Source organism: Temnothorax longispinosus, chromosome 6 (assembly GCF_030848805.1).
Source record: "Temnothorax longispinosus isolate EJ_2023e chromosome 6, Tlon_JGU_v1, whole genome shotgun sequence".
Lineage (NCBI taxonomy): Eukaryota > Metazoa > Arthropoda > Insecta > Hymenoptera > Formicidae > Temnothorax > Temnothorax longispinosus.
In genome coordinates this window covers 15606668-15629863 of record NC_092363.1, presented here as the reverse complement: position 1 = coordinate 15629863, position 23196 = coordinate 15606668, and the positions used below count along the sequence as shown (strand labels likewise).

The 23196-nt window shown below is 40.3% G+C and overlaps 1 protein-coding gene across 2 annotated transcripts; it reads left to right on the top strand.

Annotated features, from left to right (window-relative positions):
- The first annotated feature begins 601 nt into the window (after positions 1-601).
- Positions 602-21481, top strand: LOC139814492 (uncharacterized). 2 transcript variants are annotated; one of them, XM_071780774.1, is made up of 7 exons: positions 602-1775; positions 13689-13746; positions 16577-16738; positions 17402-17442; positions 17877-17975; positions 19991-20065; positions 20230-21481. In XM_071780774.1, exons 3-7 carry the CDS (start codon positions 16588-16590, stop codon positions 20437-20439), a joined length of 576 nt encoding a protein of 191 aa, XP_071636875.1. In that variant the 5' UTR covers positions 602-1775; positions 13689-13746; positions 16577-16587; the 3' UTR covers positions 20440-21481. The 2 variants fall into 2 exon arrangements, with proteins under 2 accessions (XP_071636875.1, XP_071636874.1); XM_071780773.1 differs by lacking the exon at positions 13689-13746 and having other exon boundaries at positions 603-1775.
- Positions 21482-23196: the final 1715 nt, after the last annotated feature.

Genomic DNA, 23196 nt, shown 5'->3' with positions numbered 1-23196 from the left:
TATTTACGGACGATGCTCTCCTTTCTACGAGAGTTTTTCCGCGGCGTGTCGCCCATTGCAAAGTATTCACAGTGCAACATCCATAATCCAAAATCGATGCACCGCTGTTTCAATGCGAGTTTAATGCCCCGTGACCGTGGTGTTACGACGACATCGGACAGCATAATCCTCGTGATTTCGAATTTAGAGGGATCGTCAATTTGGTACGTTCTCGCTCGTATATATATTCGAACAGCGATCGAATCGATCTGCCTTTAATTTTCTATTTCTTTAGAAATGGAAACACGTAACCTTGTTACGATGAGCAAAGATAAGGGAAAAAGATAAAAAAGAAAAGAAACGAGGGCAAAGGGAAAAAAGCGATTGCGCCAATCTTATCGACGTGAGGCGCGAACGAGTCCATTCAAGAGAAGCGAGAGACTTCGCGCTTTTCTCTCGGTGGTGGTGATGCTGTTGGTCCGACAGGTAGTCCCGGTGGTCCATCCGTGTCCTTCAGTGCGCTGGTGGCGCGACCCCGAGTGTATCGAATCGAGGATCTTCGCAGATTTTCGGAGAGCTTCGTTCACCCACGAACAGGCTCCCGCGGGTTCTCCCGGGCTCTCGGCACCACCGCTCAGTATACTGCGTGGCAGCCTGGACCGCGGGCGGCCTGCAGCCTCCATCGACGGCGTACGGAACGCGTCGACGCGGTGCTTGCGTGCATTCGAAAACGCATACGAAAACACATTCGTTCGCACGAACGTGTACCCTTCTGCGTGTTTTGGAACGCACACACAGCATCTGCATCATCAGCGCGCGCGACACATGGTCCTCTCGTGTCCCGACCAGCATCCCCGATCACGCATGAGGTCGTGTCTTCGCTCGGGGTAATTCGATCAGTAGCATGAGCGTGGCACGAGCGCGGCACGCAACAGCGCAGTCTGGAAGTGCGGAGAAGGGACTGTCATGATCGGCCTCGAGGACTACGTGCGCCACGTCGTTATTAGCTGACTGAAGCCTATTCCAAGATCGAGCATGACGTCCAGAAACAGTAGTGGTACCAGAGAAAACCCGAAGTCGCGACGATCGGCACGTGTGACATCCTCAGCGAAATCGTAGCAGAATGTGTTAACGATATCGGTGCGCTACCGGTCAACGAGATCGGAATTATCGATTGACCGAGCAGGCAAGGTAACGAGGTCGAACCGCGAGGAATTGCGCCTTCCAAAGTGGGTCGAACCTGCGACACGCTTACTCTGCGGAGAGAGGAGAGCCGTACCATTTCGCCGTGGATGAGATCCGCGGGAGATTTGCGGCGAGCCAAGCATAGGTGCGCGCGCGCGCGCGCGCGTATGTCGTACGCGTGCACTTGTACATGCGTGTCTATGACATAGCATAGCGCAAACCACTACGGTATGACGCGGTTCTTTGCTCCCGATAGCTAAAAGCGGGTAATATACGGTATTTGTGGCGAAAAGTGGACTCGAGACTGCGGAAAAGGGAGAGGGTGCCAAGAAAACGGATAAACGAAGATAAAAAAAGGAAAGACGGGGAGAGAAATTGCTCGTGAGAGAAGTAGAAGAAAAAGAGAGAGAGAGAAAGAGAGAGAGAGAGAGAGAGAGAGAGAGAGAGAAAGAGAGAAAGGGAGGGAGAGAGAGAGAGAGAGGGAACGAAAGAGAAGGAGAGAGAGAGAGAGAGAGAGAGGGGCAGACAGAGAGGAGCTAGAGAGAGTAATGATCGTGAAGACGGTCGTGCGGACAAATGAACACCTCGGCACAGCGTTTGGGATATTCCAAGTAAGTAGCAATGCGCAACGCCGAGTCGTATTATGCTGCGGAAACGCTGGCTTTAATATATAGGTGTAGTTTTAAGTACTATTATTTCGGAGAACAAAATTAGTTTCTCCGTGGGAACAAACGATGCTATATAAAGTAAAGAAAATGGGGCTACGTGAGGCGTGAGGATTCGAGGCTCGACCTCGACAAATCTCTTCAACCGAATCAAAAATAGAGAGATCGATACGTCTCGTCTATCTAGCATACCAAACATGCCGAGGAAAGTTGGTAGAAGAAAACTTTCGAGAAGAAATTTTTCGAACGAGATTTTTAACTGAACCATCACTACGACTACTTGTGATGCACGTTTCTTTCTTCTTTTTCCTTTTTCTCTTTCCTTCTTTTTTTGCACTATCGCTTTACGCTCGGGAAATTTTATCGCCGGTCATTTTTCAAGCCTGGACCATCGATGGGGATCATGGAGGCTGGTAATGGATGCATACGTACCGCCTAAGCCAGCGCATTTGGTGCGAAATCCAACACGCGGTTGGCATAGAATCGACCGATCGTGCGGCATCGCGTATACGTCGCGGATCATGCTTGACGATAGCTTTCACGCTAAAACGCTCGGAAAAAGTTCAACCAACCGTGATAAAAGAAGCAAAGAAAAACAAAAATCCTAGACCAATATATATTACTATCGATATATTAACGCTTGAGAAACTAAATCTGATTTAATGTATTTCATTAATTTAAACGCGTTTAATTGCTCGACGTGCGCCAATTGTTCCGTATAATTCGAAAAAAGTTTTTCTATTTTACTTTGAAATTGCGTTTGGCGGCGACGTTGGCAGCGCTGTCGATGTACTTGAAGGGTATATGACTTCGAGATTCGTCCGACCCATTTTTCAGGATTTTCCAAAGCGACCACTTCTGCGTTGTATAAAAAATACAGAGCATTTATTTTTAAGTCTTTAATTTTAATGGCACATTGACGAGGCATTTTTAACTGTCTGTTTTCTTCTCTTAATAATTCTAGTAAAATTGCGCAATATATTTTGATTTCTAATGTTTCGCTCGTTTAAATATCCTCATTTAAGCTGAATCAGAGTTCCGAGATCGCATTCTTCTATCCTTTCCGTTAATTAAAGCCAGATGGAACCATCCCGGAAGGTCGGGGGGACCGATCAATCTTCACAGATCATATTACCGCGCGCAATACCGTGAGATGGATTACATCCGACTCAAAATTTGTAGAACTTCTTCGAGTCAGGTCGTATACCACGTCGATGTATAACATTAGCATTTATATGGGCGCGCCGGCAAGATTCCACGCGCGCGAGTGGCTCGGAAGCGAAATCCGAACGGAGCGAGATCCGACGGAAGAGAGAGGTGTCGCGAGCAGAAGCGAACGGGGTAAAAAGACGGGGGTAAACGCGGCGAAGGCAAATTCCACATAGCTAGGGGGACGAGTCAACATATTTTTCAGCGTCATTCTGGAATCAACGTCGGCGTCGCGGCGTCGTCGTGGCGACACGAGGCATATCGAGCTTAAAACGTAGGGGAACGAGGCCGACATTTTTCAAAGCACGTACCGGGAGGTTGCATGAAAATTTGATTTTATCCGGTATATCATCGACTTATCATCACAGACGCAGAGTAACAAATTCCTCGCACGCAAATCCTCCGCGAAAATTTTTCTATATGAGTTCCTGCGAACGAAGAGACCGTAGCGGGATTGTAATTTTACCAAAGATACATCGTCTGCGTCCGGAAGGGAGGCGATATACAACATTTATATTAGCATTTATATAAGGGTAAAGTAACTACGCTCTTCTACGGACCTCTACGTGCTCGGAGCAAAAAAGAACAAGGGAAAAATCCACGCCGCACGATAAGTGCTCCGCCTCCTACGGCTTGCGCGATCCGCACCGAAGCGTTTCGCAGACTCAGAAAATTAAACAAACTAGGATCACAGTTACACAACGTTCTTAACGCTCAACGAAAGATATATAAAGTTGAAAATATTTTACACAAGACTTTACTCTGGGTTTACAAATGCGAAATTAGGAATATTTATTCAAGTAACGGTAGAACAATAACTCCATGGATTCTATACCAACTTGGTCGGCGAGTAGAAACAAAGGTTGATCGTGAATAGAGCGCGTTAGGGTGAAAAGAGACGATGGAGAATGTGAGGAGAACGAGTGAGTTACAGGGTTGTAAAAGGTTGGAAACGCGGATTACAAATAGCAGAGTACACAATTAAGTGGCCGCCAGACCGTGACCAAAGTTTTCTCGGAAAGAGATTATCGGCTAATTATCAGTTTCCAAAAAGCGTTCCTAAAATTACAGCTACATCCGATTACCTCTTAAGTTATCCCCGAGATAATAGTCGGGGTGGTTGGCTCACTAGTTCGGTGCGCAGTGAACAAGAGAACGGAACGAGGAAGGAGCGAGGATACGTACGTGTGTTTTAGGCGCGATAAGTTGCACCCTGTACGGTGCATTATATTAACGTGTGCACATAGACGCGGTTAGCTCTGTTTCATCCACCCTCACGTGTAAGTGGTGACGAGATCCAGACACAAGTTGTAGAAAGGGGAGTTCACCGCGCCGCGAGGCATACAGTGTTACTTTATTGCTCGCGTCAAAGGCAATCTGCCCCCTCATACCCTCTTCCTATGCTCAACTCCGTTTTCCTAACGCGGTACTTTGACGATCGCGAACACGTCACGCGGGCGTTTGTAGCGTGTATAGCACCACAAATGCATTTTCGCGGTTTCACGTCGATAGCGAAATTGCTGACACGCTCGTAAAGCGTCAGTTTCCGCGAGACGCTTCTCCGTTATTCCGCACGCTCTTTTTCCTCTGATCAGACGTGGGTCAACGACGTCGCCGATCTGGTCAATGTTGTAGCATTCATAAAAAGCTCGTAAGGAAATAAAAGTTTCAGACGTTTCGTTGCCGAGAGAGAGAGAGAGGGAGGGGGGAGTAAGCAGCGAAATTTCCAGCGCATATTTCATCTCCAGAAAGCATATTTTATCGAGGACGACCGTAAGTTATTCGAAAGTTCGTCCGGCAAGTTTTATCCTTCGAGAATAAATCGCAAAAGACAAATCCGTATTCCCTCTCCCCCTCCCCTTCCCCTATTCCTCTCTTTATTTTAGTCGCGTGACCTGGCGCGTGTAAACGAAGTTCTCGATAATTATAAAAGTTGCAAAAGAAGAAAGATGCTTGAAAAAAAATTATATCGCGCGGTCAATAAACTCCTAAAACTGAAAAAGCAATCTGTACTCTGCCTCCTTCGGTTCTATATATAAATACAAGTGCGAGGAATACAGAAGGTGGACCTTCATTTCCGCAAACAATTAAAAGCGTCGGTGAGACGTTCTCGAGATGATATCAGCGCCTTCTCCTATGGTCTCCTCTCCTAAATCCTCGGTTCCCTCTTTCCTGAGATCTACTACCGTGCTCGAATTATCGGCTCGGAGAGCTCGTCCTTTTTCTTTCCCATTTCCCCCGACGGAATTATTGAGGCGAGAGAGAGGGTGGGGTGGGGTAAGGGAGGGAGGGAACTCTCCGAAACAACCACGGTTATCGCGCATTTACTCTCTCTCTTCTTGCCGCCCGTTTAATTTACTTCATCGACTTCCGGCCAGCGGCGGCGCAGCCGATCTCCCCAGCCGACTATCAGTCCTCTAAATCAAATAACATAATTTCGCTAAGGCTACCATCGGTAAGAGGAGCGATCCCTTTTCCCCGGGTCTGGCGAAATCCCACGGCCGAATTTATGGGGACTCCGTGGCCGCGACATTCGCTGTTGGCGTCTACACGCGTCTTATACGTGTGCAAGGAACCTACCTACACGCGCACCTATACGTAAAATAAAGTAACACTCCTGGCACACCGGCTGAGATGGCTGTACTGCGACCTGCGACTTGTAGTTGCGATAAATTTTCCTCGGCTTTAACGGTGCTGCGCGCTGCCGCAGAACGGTATTTTCAATCCTTTATACAAGTAACAGAAAGGTGACAAAAAAAGAATAGTGATAATTCAACAACGACGCTGCTAGACGACGAGCGATGAAAGATTTTGGTCGACAAAAATAAGAAGTCGCGCGTATAACGAAATAGTATGGGAAACTTAGCTCATTTATTTACAGGTTCTATTACAGGGGTAACAAAAGCCTTTTAAAGCGAGCCAGTAACTCATAATTAAATTACGTAATGGATCGCCAACCAACTCCGGTACAAAACAATATTTTCAATCTTCTATAAACAATGAAAAATTTAATATTAAAAATGATATAAATCCAACGCGTTTGTCTAGCGAGAAAAAAAATTTCGATTTTATGTTGACAATTATTATTGATATTAAAACCTTATTTCTTCGTATATTGTTGTTACACGTATTGATTTGCGACCAGCTGTAAAAATTCACATATGGTGTCTGTAAAAATAGCTGCAATATACCGGACTTTCGGAAAATGCTCGTGGCAGCGAAAGCGAAGTTGTAACAGATTCGTAATTAAATTTCAAAATAGATTGCATTCCACCGAGGCAAAATGACATTTCCAATCTTTTATGAGGAAAAGACAATCCGAAATGCGAGAATGACAACGATTTAGTATCGAATGTTGAATAAACAAATGATTTTACGTCGACGAAACAATGACGATATTGATACGTTAATTACTTCTCACCAGTACAGTTATTATCGTTACATAAATTCGTCGCTTGGAAAAGCAAACACTTTGTTTACAAAAATAGATCGGTCCTATTGTTCAATATATCGGCCTTTCAAAGAAAGAAAAAAACATGCGAGAACGAATGCGAATAAATGCCAACTCGCACCAGATCCATAATTAAATTTTAAAATCGAATACCGGACATTTAATTGGCGATAAAACGACAATCCGAGTCTAGCAAAAAGAAATATAGAGTTCGAGAATAACAACTCAACGTGATCGTGTTCAATAAACTAAAAAAACCTTCATTTAACAACAAAGACGAAATTGACGAAGAAATTGTATTTTTTTTTTACAATCATCGTTAATTACCGTAAATTAAAAACCGTTGTTAAGTACGAAAAAATTTAAATTTTACATTTAAATGCGGTATGTCATATAATATACGGCACCTTACAAAAGAATCCCGAGGGTGAGTGCGAAAGCGAGGTTTTAACAGGCTTGTAATGAAAAGCCGAAGTGGATTACGGTCCACTCCTCTGGCATAGCACATCTCCAATCTTTTTATAAGCTCCAGAAAGTTTAAAATTGAGATGGGTACAATTGCGAACGTTTGTTCGACAAAAAGAGGATTTTATTCCAATGTGAAAGTATTTGTGGAAAACTTGCAAAGAGTTTATCAAGAATTTCTGTTATTTTATCTTCAATTTTTAAAAAATCTTCAAAAAATTATATATATATATAATTTTATACCTATTGCCGAGTGCGGTAAACCCCTCGAAGTATCCCTTTAGGAAGAATATCTCTTCGCCTTCGGTCGATCAAAATCACGTAAATCAGTTTGCGAATTGAAATAAATGTGGAGAGATTGTTTGTCTATTTCTTCTTTGTTGCTTTCTTTCTATTGTTTTTATTTTTTTTTATCACTTTTTTTTACAAACGCGAGAAGCAAAGAACTAAACACGCTAAGAGCTACAAACGAGACGTCGTATCGATTCTCAATGCTGTCACTCCTTTGAGCAGGACCGCACAAAAGGCGGAAGAATCAAAATGCTAAAGTGCTCCTTGCTTCGATCGATCGAGGCTGCCTTCGTCCGAAGAATAAGAAAATTTACGGTAAAATAAATGGTTTCTCTCGGAAAATAGAGGATAGAAAGCACTATAACACAAAATATAAATTCTATAATATGTTTACGCATCTTAATAAAAGCGTGCTTCGAATAATCTCACTTAGTTATACAAGTTATACAACGAATAGTTATGTACATCGAGTCCGTAATAAAATTCCAAATCGATTCTCGACCGAGTCTGCGATGGCTCCGAAAGAACGAGGCAATAAATTATATTTTATGGCTAGTCAAATATAATGAATAAAGATGTACGTCGCGCACACCGATTAATTTACTACCAACGAGTATTTCGAGTGTAGCTTTTCAACTCGGTCTTTGTATTTTTATGGAAATAACGGTTAAGTGTCATCGCATCACTAACGACGGTAATTATCGATCTACTCGCGCTATCTCACGCTGACTGAAAGAATAAAGAGCGACGTGAACCGAGGGAAGGCAAAACTTGCGCCCGTTTTGTGCCCTTTGTTAGGTCGGAGCAATCTGCAAAAAGCGCGATATCGGCGATGAAAGATTAATGCTCGCAATTATGAACTTGGGGGGCACTGTAAATTAAACAAAAAGCCGAACGTCGACGGGGCAGGTATCTGTTACGCCAAAAGTAATTTACAGAGTGCACAGGTTTGCCATTACTCGTCCATAGTTAGTTGCACGGTATTCGGCCGTAGTAACTATCATCGTAAACACGATGCTTATGACAGTATCAACGCACGACATAGTGCTGCAGTTTGCACGAAGCGAAACGACGATAATTATCGGAAAAAGTTGGTATCGTCTGGATTTGGCGAAAAAGGGACGAGTAGTAATGAGCGTAACGTCGCAGCCATCCACGGTTGCTGAGAAGATATCGCGCGGTGGTGGTGCCTAAAACCCACTTTCAGTTTAACGCGATTGTGCAAAATCAATTACCGCGGAGTTCGCGTAATATACGAGCGAAGTTTACCGCCGAAAGTGTCCTCCTCGCCTAACCTCGGCGACATCGGCCAAAGTTGTCGTGCCCGGCATGATCCCAAACCTCGATCCTCGAGACCTTAACTTACGAAATTATAGCTGCCCCGGTCACAGATTCTGGTGGACCGCCGCGAAACAGCCGTGGAAACGGTCACGGCGTCAGGCAACCGCGGTGGCGGCGACTGCGCGAATTCGCGTCGGGCCGCGTCTCTCTATCGTTAATGCTTGGCACACACCCGCAAATTCCCTTTATTGCAGCACTTGGCCGATACGCGCTACCAGACTACGGGAACAGGGAACACAAAACAAGAAAAACGATCCTGATAGTTCGCTCTAAACGAGCCGCGTAACCGAACTGCGTCGTCCCACCGATTTTAAGAGCCGATCTAAAAAGAATCGGTTTTAACGTCAATCCTGTCCTGTTTTCCAACCCGCTTAATCCTAAAAATTGGATAAACGGTAACACTGGCTACGCTACTCGCGCGGTTATCGAGAATATAATGGAGATCTTCTGGCGCTCTCGCGCCCATGCCCTCCGGATATCGCGGGACTCATGTAACGCGAATGTAAAAGCTCGAACAGGGAGATGAACGAAGCACAAAACGGCCGTAACGCCACCAACCGAGGGGATCGTCGGCAATCCATTTCGTAATTTAATTACGAAGCTGTTACAAATTTGCTTTCCCTTCGGCGGATTTTTTTTCGAAAGCCTGACCATATTGCGTGGATAGAAAGATCCCTTTTATTAATCAAGATTTGTACTTTCATGACAGCTAAATTTATAGAATTATAAAGACCGATACTTTGATGGAGAGAAAAAGTGACTTAATAAATTTGTTAAATGCTGCTTGTTATGACAATTTAATTTCATTAGCTTCACTATCCTTTGATTTTGAGGCAAAGTGAACCAATTGGAAACCTTTGCAAAATCAGATTTGATAAAACTTATTCATATTAAGATCAGAAAGAATTGTTTTATGTAATTTATGCCAGTAATTCAGATATTTTTAAAATTTTAATGGGACACTTAGTGTTGTTGGAAGCATTGACAAATCGTAGCAAAGAATAAAAGAGTGAGAAAACCATACAAAAAAAAGTTACTTTGGCGAATACATCCTTAGATACATCAAACTGTTCAACAAATGAGCTCAATAAACCCTGATATAAACAGACAAACAAACTCAATCGATGCAAACAGGAAAAAAATTCAGATAACTCAATAAAACCTGTAGAACTTTGTCTAGAACATATTAAAAAAGACTGTCATCAGACAGAGTGCTAAGGGTAAAAGGTATGAATACAGGGAAAGCCATACTAATAAATAATGAATTTTTATTCTTTTAAAACTATTCTTGTCATATTAATTTTTAAAAAATTGTGCTCTAATTTTTAATTTAAACGCGTTCTGAATAAATGTAGGTATGTGAAAATCATGAAAAACGCCCTTCAACGAGAAAGCCTGACAGTGAGCTCGATATTCGGATTAGGAATTGTGAGAGGAATTGTGGGACATAACGTCGAAAACGAATGTGACCGATTTAAAGCGTCGTCTCGTCGACAGCGGGTGCCTGCCGTTTGCGTATGTGCCGTCTACCAACAGAGATAGTCTGTCTCGGGTAGATGTACATACCGGGATGTTGATCAGAGCCCAATTCTAGGACACGGGCGACCTATCGGCCGACGTCAGTTCCGTGCGTCGTATTAGGGTCTCGACGAGTCAATGGATCGAACGTTGGACCTTTCGGGGTAGATAAGGTCGTGTCGTGGCTTTCCTCCCGGGGGCGAGCCCGCCGCAAGAAATGCTCTCGCGATGACAGACACCCTCTAATCGAAGTAATTAATTCTGAACTGCATGATCAGGGTCTGACAACTACTTTCCAATTTCAATCAGCGGACTTCGCGAAACCATTATTATTTTTTGCTTACTATAACCCTTGCTATGAACTATCAAATTAGGTTTCTATAACGAAGCTCTTGTTTATTGCTATAATATGGTTTACCATATCCTGAATTCTTTTTTATATATGTATATTACGTATATAGCAAAAAATATATATAATAATAATATAAAAGACTGTAATTTGAATAGCTTGAATACAAATTTGAATAACATAATTAATGAGCAGACTTTAGGTTAATAGAAACTCTTTAAGAATGATAGTAATTACGTGTCACAATTCTTAAAACTTCTGTCGATATATGATATACATATATAAATTTGTGTTGCAAATTGCTTTTCGAATATTAATTACTATTAAAATTGTAAATTAACTTTATTCGGACTTTTTAACTGTTTATTCATAGAACATAATTTTCGAGTACTTCTCAAAAAAGCATCTTTCAAAAATTGTCTCTTGGGAAATAGTTCCCCTTTAAGCTAATCGGAGTTCGAGGACGTGAGAGCCACTATGATTGATGCGGAATTAAATTGGCATTTGTTTTTACGAAAAAAAAAGTATTCCCCGCCGATAGCTTTTGCGCGAGATGAGATAAAACGTCATTTCGCCGATTGATCTATTTTAATTGGTTTCACTGGTAATTAAATACACGTGATGATTGTTTGATGAGGATTTGCCCGACAGCTTGAAAGTCAATGGACGTAACCATGTAACGGGGATTAACACAATCGCTTTTATTTATTTCTGCTTCCGATTTATTTATTCTCCAATAATTTGTTGGATTATAATGTGCGGTATTATGAGTTTTAAGCCGTTTAGAACTCTGTTCATGTAGAATGGAAGCTGCGCTTTCTAGAATTGATAGGGCTTCCTTCGTAATCCGATACGCCAAATGCGTTTATACTCGATCAAAAGCCAGACACGCATATCGCACGGCAATATAACTACTCCATCAACGTCCCGTTTACGGGCCTAACTGAAATTATTAACGCACGATAATCAGCAATTTGACCGATAGAAACTCTATAGGCAATTCATTTCGTATAGAGAGCTAATTACTCCAATCCTAAATAATATCTTGTTTTATATATATAAAACATTATATATATATATATATATATATATATATATATATATATATATATATATAAAGCGTGAATCACAGCCGTGAAAATATGGCTGATATATATCAGACGGTATAATACCATTGTATGTCGATATAAGAGAGAAAAGGTATTCGCATTGTCAGACGTGGCCAATAAATGGCAGGGCTTTGTCACCCGGTGCTGTGCCAAACTCGCGAAAAAGTTTTACGCGCGACAGGTGTTTCGTGACGTGTATTTCCACGCGAGCCATTTTACATAAAATGGTTTTCTTATCTTGATGCATGGTTATTTTGCATAAACGGAGAAAACTTATGCAAGGATTCTAAGCAATGCGCGGAAACACATCAACCGAGGAATCCGTACATATTTACAAAGCTGTTAATTCAAAATATAGCGTCAAAGGATTCCGTAAAATCACTCACTTCCGCGTCTATTCTGAATAATTAAAACTTGGAGATTTAAGCAGTAGAAGATCGAGCAACGAGTTTGAAATGCGCCGTTTAAAGCAAACATAAATCTCTCATTATTTCAACGGCATTACTTTCAGCAAACGAGATGTTGGACAGTTTATGATTCCTAATTAAAGTGTACCGCTTAAATGAATCAAGTGTATTGCATATTGCACGAAGTCTACCTAACGTACACTTTGCACAATTTTCCATCAGGTGCTCGAACTAATTAAAACGAAGCGAAGCAACGTCGAAAAGATAAACTCCGGCGAGCTCTTACGGAACGATACACATAAAAACGCCATTTTGCCACAAAATTATGTTCCTTCGCGATGTCGCGAAACGAAGAAGGAAGAAAAATACAGTGCATTATATATATCGCCGAGCACCAAACTTCACGAATAAGTGGAGCATGGATAAAAGCAAAGTTAGTAAGTGTATAATTAACAACTCCGTTAAGAGAGTTCAAACTCGAGAGTATTCAAAAGTGGAAGTAGCAAGGATATGGGAACATCAGCAGGCCAAGAGAGCGTGAGACATAAGCCCTCTTACAAGAATGAATTTAAATTCAAGCGATAAAACGCGCGCGATCAAACAAATGGCGTAAACTACCGATAATTAATGGTTAAAAGTGTTATGTACATTTAGAATTATAATTTTTAATAATTTCCATGTTAAAATTTTTAGATACCTAATTAATATCGAAATGGGTTTATGCAAAGCTTTCTATTTTACAAAAATATATAGAATGTAGCTAAAATTATTTTATATATAGTGAAATGTACTTAATTTCTATTGAAAATATGTAGATATACTTTTTCATATAAAATGAACATTTCTAGTGTAATAGCGTAATATGCGAGAAACAAATGGGCGGTTTCAATTATCGCTGAATAAATGTAATGTGGATAAAGTTTTGCGTGCAAGAAACACGAAAGGACGGAACCGAGCGAAAACGTAATTACCGCGTCGATAATATATATGCGCACAAGAACGGTATTTAAATTATTCACCGATTTAAGCGCGACAAGCAAAGCCGTTTGGATACGATCGGATTTTCAGATTACCAGACCGACTAAAGTTATATCCGCGTTTTCTCTATTAACAGAGGATAATAGCCGGCGCGCATTTTCGATATGTTTTCTAAACATTCGCGTAGCAACGGATCTGGATAATTGTAAACTCATGCCGCCTCCAAATTCCTGTTGCAGTTTCGGATGTGAGCGTATAGGCTCAACGAATGAATAGATTTACGCAGCACCGCGCAAACACGCCGCAAATTGAAGAAAAACAGATCGATAGTAATCCAGTGTTAAATTTTGTACCCTTTTAACATGTTATGATAATATTACCTTAGGTGTACGTGCGTTTTGTGCCAAACAGTGCGAGCACTAACATAAGTGATATCCGACAGGTCCTCTTTAATCCAAAAGCGTCACAAAACCGCCGAGTGAATTTCCATATACGTAGTTTCGATGGCGAGCGTAGTCCTTGACACATTTTATGCACATATACAATGTACTATATATGGAGGGGTAAAAGTCATAGTGGTGTAAGTCAAATTTTTTTAAATTTTTTTTCGCGTGCATAGATGCAATCTATACAATATATAAATTCAACAGCAGATAGTGTGACTTTATTATACATACGCGTCACTGTACAATTTGCCTTTTGCCAATGTTAATTTATCTTTATCGTTATATATCTGTTTAGGATGGCAACCCTAACTGGTCCGCGCTTGCGGACCAGCAGAAAACAAAGGGGAAGGGGGGTAAGTCACAAAGTATGTTTGCATGTTAGTACTGGCGAATTTCGCACCAGCAAGCGCATCACCACGAATTCGTCAAAGCGCTTCAACATCTATTGTTTATCCGCGCGTCCGACCGCGTGCGGCTTTTCTATCTTTCTGCGAAAACGAGTGACATTGCGACGTTCTCTTTTCGAGAGAATACGACGTTCCGGGTCGAGAGTCGACCGGATTTCTCCTGTTATTTATTCGATGAGAGTTGGAGACGTTTCACCGAGTTTCGTGGTAATCCTAGCTGTATCGTGCCACGAAGATTCGGGAGGGCAGAATGAGGGTGGAACGAGGGTTAAAGTGCGGGAAAGGGACTCAGACCAACGAACGCTACGATACGGTGGTAACCGTACGATAAACATAATATATTTCCGACCGTGAGAGATACATACTGGAGAAATATGCTTACTGCGCGAAAACATACGAATTGTATAACATCGCCTCTTATGAAGGGGAAACGAATTTTTCCATTTGCAGTTCCATCCAGTAAAATTTCTCTCTTAAAAATCAACGTATCTTCTTTCATGTATGTAATGTAAAATAAAAACATATGTATCAAAAATTAAAATTTATAACTTATAAGTACATATCCACAAACGCAGTATGCATATAAATAATTTAATTTAATAAAAATTTCAATAAGAGAATTTTAATAAACCGGAATAAAAAAAAACTGTAATTTACAAAATACCAGTACTTTTGTTAGCTAGAAAACCGAAACCGTAACCGAACCGATATTTTCGTCCGGTCTGGGTCCCTGATTTGTAGATTGTAACCCCGAAGGGAACAATAAATTCATATCTATCTAGTAATTGGCTGTTATAAAAACGTAACGAACGTTAAAAACCCAGCGATTAACCTAACGAGATTCTTTCTTGTAAAATGTTGGATTTAGAAGATTCCACAAATGATCGTACGATGCTAGGTAACCAGGCAACCACGCTTCTCTTTTAATCCGGTCTGAAAACGTGCGAAAGTGAAGGCGTGAAGGTAGAGCGGACGAATAGAGCGCGGATGGCAAGGTTTAAAGTAAATGCCGAAAGTGCGAGGTCGCGCTGGTAACGTGGAAACGCTCATACTAGATGGAAAAAGGCATTACTCGGGAGCGGGAAAGTATGCGGTTGGCGGGTGAGGACGCGTTGCTTTATTAAATATGGACGCTCACGACCCGTGCAGGTTACCCTGGGCTCTTCGCACGTGTGCGTCCGCCCGCCCGTATACATATATGTGCGTGTTCATGTACGCGAGGAAGAGTAGCGAGGGTGAAACGTGACGGAACGTATCCTTCCTTCCTTCCGAATCCCGTAATTCGCACGGTGGAGAAATTTGTACGTTGCCTCCCACGGTTTTATCGTGTTTCTTACACGGCCACTCATCTCCGTAAGTGCTCGACGATGGTGGCTCGAGGGATGACGGGGACGAGGACGTCCGGAACGGGTCGATGATAAAGCTACCGTCTCTCTTGCTCCTCCCATGCCGTCCCTTCGATTCTTGCCGAAGCCCGCGATAGTTTCGAAAGAACCGCTTTCCAAGTAACCGCTCGAGTAACTACAGCAAAATCACTTTACAACGTGAACTCTCCGTCGAACCTTAAAATTAAATTTGTCATACCTGATTTTCGTTATATCGAATTTTCTGACTATATTGTTACGGACGGTGACCGGGAATTCAATTGAATCTCGTAACAAGAAGAATTTTACCCTCCCGAATTTTAGTCCCCCGTTTCTCAAGCTTCCGATACGCTCGTGTACATGTAGCACGCGAGTATTGGTTCTTGACGAAGAAAACCGTTGTATCGTTAGGCGGACGTTTCGAGATCTTTTTGTATTCCTTCATTACGCGAATTGCCTTCGGGCATTCCAAGAACGCAGGATGCTCATTCTTTTGCGAATCTATTCTAAACAATCGTTCAAGAATTCGAAAGCGGAGCGCACGGAACGCGCGTGCTGATTGCACGATGCGATCACGGCTTGCGAGCTGGGAAATGGAGCGCTGTAAATTGTGTGTGAACAGCAATTCAGGTCTAAAATGCCGGAAATGCAGTCGATTTATTTGTGAAAAATACGTGCACATCGCTGCAGTCTAACCTGCTTGCTTGCTAACACTATATCTGGGCAAAAATATTTTTTGTTAAAATATAACGTTAATACAACGGTGTACAACAATTTTAATTAAATTAATTTCCTTGATTATGTATAATTGTGTATTTGGCGTTCAATAAAATTTAATAAAATAAGAGAAACTAAAATTTGCAATTAAGTCTTTACAAAGATCCACAAAACTTTACTGTACCGTAAATAGAAGCCATGATGAACTTCTCAAGTTTGATAGTGTGTGTAAGTCGAAATTAACTTTTGTTCCTTACACTTGAAGTAAAAGTATCCCGAGGGGTCTACCGCACTTCAAAAAGTGCAAAATGTACACCTATTGCCGAAAACAGCAATAAATTCCACATTTCTCGCCTTTAAATCATTCAATTCCCCAGCTTTGCTCTTCCGTTATAAAGATCATGTCCAATGTCAGCGTGAGAGGGAAAAAAAGAATCAGATAGCCACATTTCACGTCAAATGCGCGACGAGAATGCGAATATTCGTAACTGTAGATCCATTTTGCCACCTCTCTCCCGAGGGACGCGATACCCGCGTCGTGGCACGATCGATCAGAATTAAAATTCGCGTCCAGTCGCCTTTCTCCCGTCGACTATCGCCCTAATGCTTCTCGCCCTCCGAGTAATTGGCGTTCTCTAATGTCCTGTCGAGGTCACTTATGTAAGTAACGCGTGACCCCATTTCTGTCGTTCCAGAGATGTGAGGAATGATCACGTGGATGATGGTCGGGCTGCTTCTGGCTGCGGAAACTTGCGGCAGAAACGTCCTCTCCGGAAACGGAAACGGAAACGGAAAGGAGGAGACGAAGCGGCGGGAGGATCTGAAGAACGTCAGCGCGGACGAGGAAGACATTTATCGTGGGTATCGGCGCTGGACCGTCGAAAAATGAACAGAATCGTTCACTAGAAAATAGATAGAAAGCTAGTACAAAGAGAATAGTACGAGAAGGAAAGAGAGAGACAGAAGTCAAACGAAATCCATGATTTACTCGGCCAACTCGAGTTTATCCCAACTCGCCGATCCTGCAATCGAACGCCACTAATCTCCGAACTACCGCTTATCCTTTCTACCAACTCTCTCTTCGCACATGTATCGCAACCTTTCCTGTCAATGACACCTCCCTACTCATCGTGTACAACGCGTATTCGCCATCACGAAAGCTCTTCCTCTCGCTACAGTAAAATCATCGCCGTAACTTCACATTAACGAATTTAGCTTCTGCCATAAGACGCATTGTTCCAGAATACCATTCCAGCAAAGTCATCGCAAAGTCCTTTTCTGGCAGAGTCGACTGTTTAAACTTAGTGGTTTGGCTTGTTGTTAACTTTTGAACGTCTAGATCTAGAATAAACTCGTTTAATTCTTGACTGTATGTTTCTTTTAATTTTCTTTCTCCCCAAATAGAATTTCCGTATCTCTACGGCAGAACAGTACAATTAAAAGTTAACGCTCGCGTCCTCGCCCCGTCCCATCTCGATTGTCCCAGTAACTTACTCAGCTCAACGCTCTTTCTGTTGCAGGTCTAACGTGCTACACTTGCGTCAACGTCAGCGATAACCAGGTATCGACGACTCCATTAAACGTCCCCTTAAGAGTCCCGTAATGACTCTATCGTGCCTGGTCCAACCGCAATTTTGTAGAACTCTGTAGATCGTTCCGCTATCGATTTCGGTTTATTCTAAACTACCCTTATTGCATTTTGCTTCATTCCTTTTACAGTAACAGTCTTATCTCCAATTCCCTTTAGTTTTTGGTCTTTTTGTTTACAGAAATGTGCAGCAGTTTACCGTATCATCCATTAATTTGCAAATTTTCGCAGAATATCTTTGTATTTATTCTTTACATTTATGGAATGTCACGAAAATAAAATTCTCGTACTTTGTGTTTTTTCTTCAGCTTTCTCATATATCAAGAAATATGTGATCGATATTGGCAATATAAAGATTTTTATATAAAGCTCTCTCATAGTGAATGCTGCTATTTCTATTCTTGCAGATGTGCAACGAATGGGCGATAGACACACCGTGTCCGGTGGGCGGCCGTGATTTTTGTCGATCGCTGCACATTCTGGACAGTCGGGGGAACAGTGTCTTGGTAAGTAATATCTTTTTTTATTTATTCCGCTTATAAAACTTTATCCCTTTCTGGAAGAGGGATAAAGTGCATAAATTTTGAGTATATTATCGAGTAGTTTACATATATTATACATATACAGTAGGAATAAAAAATAAGTAGTCAGTACTAAAATGTTATAAATTAAAAATTTATTTAATGAAGTAACATTATGATAGTAATGTAACGCATATATTTGAAAGATAAAATAAAATAAATAAATAATATACTTTATACTAACAAAAAAATTGCATTTTATCTTAGTGCGGTTTGATTATATAATTTGATCACTTTTTATAAATAAGTAGTCATGTGACGAAACATTAGTTGATTTTATGCCACGGCGTTTAGAGGTTGTGATAAAAAAGCAAAGGGAGGTCCAACACACTACTAACTATAAATTATTTATGTTGTATAATTTTTTAAAGTTGTTTCGTCACATAACCACTTATTTATGAAAAGTGATCAAATTATATAATCAAACCGCAATAAGATACAATGCAATTTTTTTTGTTAATATGAAGTACATTATTTATCTATTTTATGTTATCTTTGAAATATATACGTTACATTACTACCATTGTGTTACTTTATTAAATAAATTTTTAATTCATAACATTTTAGTACTGATTACTTATTTTTTATTCCTATTGTATGTATAAATATAAAAAATATCTATATTTTCATATATATATATATATTATTCTTATCAAGAACTAAGGGGTAAATACCTCTCGCCTTTAACTCGACGTATTTCATTCTTAAGGTAGTTCTCCGGTCCTGGTACTAGAGAAAATCGATTTTTTATAGATTTTCTTGAAACTGTGAATATACGTTAATTTAGATGTGCTTTATGCGTGGTATAAACTTCAGTTCCTCTTGCGGTATAAAAATCGAGATACTGAGCCTCCAAAGTTTCAATTTTTACCAAAATTTAGTAAAAGTTGAAACTTTGAGGCTCAGTATCTTGATTTTTTATACGGCAAGAGGTACTGAAGTTTATACCACGCATAAAGCACACCTAAATTAACGTATATTCACAGTTTCAAGAAAATCTATAGAAAATCGATTTCTCTAGTACAAGGACCGGAGAACTACCTTAAACTGAATATCGCAGAAACTATCAAATACATGAAAATTGTTTTATATAAAATTATATGTTAAAAGATTTTTTATGTATAGCATATTTTTTAATACTTATTGTTAGAATTGTTTGTAAATTCCATTGCACCATACAAAAAAATTGTTTAATACATATTTTTTAATGTATATAATGTATAAAACATTTTGCTATTCACAATATACCTTGCAATTAGTGAATATCGGAAAGTGTCAGTTGCGAATGCTGTCTTGTCAGAGAGACAATCGTACTTTCGAAACAAAACGAGATCGTAAAAAAAACATTAGGGGAAAAAACACGAAGAGACAATAACAAATCGACTCTCGCTATCGAGGTAAATTTCATTATCGCCCACCCATAGTACACGCACGGTCAAATAAAATCAATTAGAGGTTATCGTATGTGGCTAATTGACTTACATTAGGGGGATAATCGATTTTCTGGCTATTAATGAATGAAGTTACGAGAACGGATTCGAGCCTGGACGTCGAGATGGATAGCCCTCTCGAGCTTAAGCGCTTCTCCAGTCCAGTCGATGTACCAGCGGATGAACTTTGATGGAACTTTCCACGCTCCGACGCTTGACGACGATAATGCGCGATAATCTAATATCGCGCATTACCGACAACAAAACTAACTATCTAGTTAATAAGTTATTTCCAACTTTTCAATTAAAAATTAATATTATGAGAGCACTAACGATATAAATAAAAAACTTTTATGTTGTTAACTACTTCAAAAATTTGTGCGTTATATTTTTCACGATGCAGACTGGGTTGGTCACTGCTTCCGATCGCAAAGTCGAAAAATTTCAATATCTTAAGAATCTTTGTCGTCACGTTCATTCACGCGTTATTTCCGCTTCCTTCCGTTCCAGGTAAGCAAGAGTTGCGCCAGCAGCGAGGAATGCGGGCCAGCGTCGGTCGGTTGCATTCCCGTGGACACGCAGCAGGTGCGAAATAGCGAATTTTGTCGTGTACCCGGAGGGAGGTTTCTCGAACAATTCAAACGAGGCAAAATACAAAAGACCAAAGAAACAAAAAAACGCAAAACAATAGAAACATAAGAGAAATACCGACGAAACCGGGTGAAATAAATTCGGTTATTTCGTTTCAGATTTGCATAAGTTGCTGCGACCTGAGCTACTGCAATATCGAGTCGCCCACCAATGCCACCAATGCGATCTATTCTCGCAAACGACGCGCCAAGTCGAAATCGAAGCGCAAGCTTCGGCCCGGCAGAAACGGGGTCGATGCGGCGACGCAACTCTACGGATCCAGCTTGCTCTGGCTTCCCGCCTCGCTCTTCTATGCATATCATTGCTAAGGAAGCAGTAACACTAATTGCGCATACGAAGCGGACAGCGCGGAAATCGCACGCGGATCGCACGCCGCGGTATCGTCGCGCCAAACAGCGTGATTCGCCGATTTCTCTTGATCGAACGTTCTTTTCTGTGATCTTTTTTTCTTCTGTAGTATCATACTCGTCTAAATAATCGACGCCGCCGTCTAATTCCGACCAAGCTTTCTGATGAACTTCCGCGGAATCACGGGAAAACTATTCTATGCACTGAAAAGAAAAAACATTTAGATCCAAGAAAATATTTATTTAGATGCTGCCAATAACTTATTTACTTAATATATTTAATAAACATATTTATTTAGATGTTGCCAATAACTTATTTACTTAATATAATACATATTTATTTACTTAATTTAAGTAAAAATATCTAATTCTAAATAAATATGTATTATATTAAGTAAATAAGTTATTAGCAACATCTAAATAAATATTTTCTTAGATCTAATTTTTTTTCCAGTGTGTTCTCCGATTTTTCACGCTCGCCGGGCTAACCTCGGTGACGATTATCGTCCAATTATTTGGGAAGAAAACGCTATTCTTCTATTTTTCGTACTCTCGTTTGACATCTTTGTCACCATTATCTTTAATAGAAATCGCAAATTTTTGACATACGTCGTATACGTCGATTAAACTTGTGCTACGAGCACGTCAGAGAAACGAGATGTTCGTTTCGGGAATAAAGCGTCCGTAAGGAATTGTTTGGGAGTAGTTCCAGAAGGGATTCAGAGGAACGAGATCCGTAGAAAGAGCGGTCGAAAAACTTGGCGCCTTTCCGCGCTGTCCAAAAACGTTATTAATTGGGGACTCCGAACTAATCGGGTCCCTCGTGATGGCAAAAGGAATTGTTTTCTCGTCGTAGTATCGGTAGTTGCTATGCCTCGAAATAGAAGGAACTTAAGGTACAAAGAGTATGCGAAAGAGACTTAAAGAAAATTGATAGATCCGAATTCGTTTCCGGCAAGACGACAATGTAGACACTATGCAATAAAGTCGACTACTAATCACACGAACATGTATTTGATCACGACGATCTATATCCTCCTTACTTATAAAAAACGCTCTTTCACAAAATCAAAAACTAAATAAACTATATAATTAAAAGTAATTAATTTAGAGAGTATAATAATAAAATATAAATGGTATATCAAGATATGAATATTCACCGAACGTAGCTCTGCCGCAACAACTCCCACCATCAGCTGTTCCATCAGTGTTAATTTCTGTTTGAACCGTTTTAGCCTCAAGTCCATCAAGTCACATGGATATGAGTGGAAACCGCATTTAATTGAAATCGCGCAGCACTGACGAACCCTTTCGTATCGGCGTATCATCTTCGATATGTTCGAGGTTGGTGAACTGTAATAATATCCTGTATATTAGTAATTATTCGGAGACTATACATATCTGTTTGAATAAAACCAACAAAATTATCTCTTTACTTTTACACATAATTTTCTACATCATACAAATATTTTAATATTGTGTTACTTATAATAAATTATGCATAAACTATATTACGTATAAAATTAATGATTATATATTATTAATAAAAAATGCGCGCGCGCATGATCAATACAGCAAGCATTATACAAACATTACCCCCATTGACATCGCTGACCTCGACACAAACCGGAATTGAACTATACCATTATCCGACCGAGAAAATGCGGTTAATTATGCGCGCGCCAATTAACACGCCATAACGATCGCCCGTTATTACACCGTTGTTCATTTTCGACTAATAACGTTGGACGGTTTGATTTTGGATCGATATGACTGAATTTCACAAATTTACTCGAATGTCGCAGGGTAACGGCTAATTAGCGTTACTACTCACCTTAATTGATTCGCCATGGCGGATTGGTCGTTTATCCACTCACTGTTATCCGGCATGCCTCGCAAGGGTGAATTATGCGGGAACACTGCAAATCGCAATGAGAATGCGTTACTTCCGAAAAACCAATTTGCACGCAAAATATATTTTTATAGTGTAAACAGCGTGAAAAAATTTTGCGGCGACCGTTTTCCGCGAAACCGCGCGAGATACGATATGTATGTGTAGATTGGAACTTTATGGCAAATTCACTTATCATGAAATCTTGAGTAAATAAAAAGTCATAAACATATAAAGTTGATTAATATTATTTATCTCAGTGGCAAATTTTTCATTTAGGCGCAGTAAATATCTATCGGTTATATGCATTTTTATTCTAATTAATTTAAAATCTAATTAAAATTGAAATATAATAAGTGATGGACGTTGCAATTATTGGATTAACTGCATAGTATTATTATTAATTATTATCAAACATTTAAATTAATTCATGCATCCTCTTATAAATGTTACAAGTCTATATAATTACAACTTTTACTATTACAACTCTGACTATTTTGTATTTCTAATCTATAGAACAATTAAACAGTGATCGTGGCTAATACGGAATATCTCGATCACTTCCAATTACCTCTGTGCATTTCGATTAATTCATGCATATATAGACGTAACAACCACAGCATTAGCTGTTGACTATACACATATATATTGTATTAACACGTATTATTAAGATTACCAATTACTACTGCATCTGTGAATTAATTCATGCATGTAATGTTATAGAAATAATGACTGCAACATTAATTGCACGACTGCATACGTAGTATGTATGTATGTATCAGCACTACACAATATTAAAGTTATCAATCACTACTGCGTCTCTCAAT

Bases quoted from the DNA above. Each gene is read 5' to 3' on its own strand.
- LOC139814492 (XM_071780774.1), top strand. From the start codon at position 16,588: ATGATCACGTGGATGATGGTCGGGCTGCTTCTGGCTGCGGAAACTTGC. The intron at 16,739-17,401 runs GTGGGTATCGGC...TTTCTGTTGCAG, and splicing joins GGACGAGGAAGACATTTATC to GTCTAACGTGCTACACTTGC. The intron at 17,443-17,876 runs GTATCGACGACT...CTATTCTTGCAG, and splicing joins TCAACGTCAGCGATAACCAG to ATGTGCAACGAATGGGCGAT.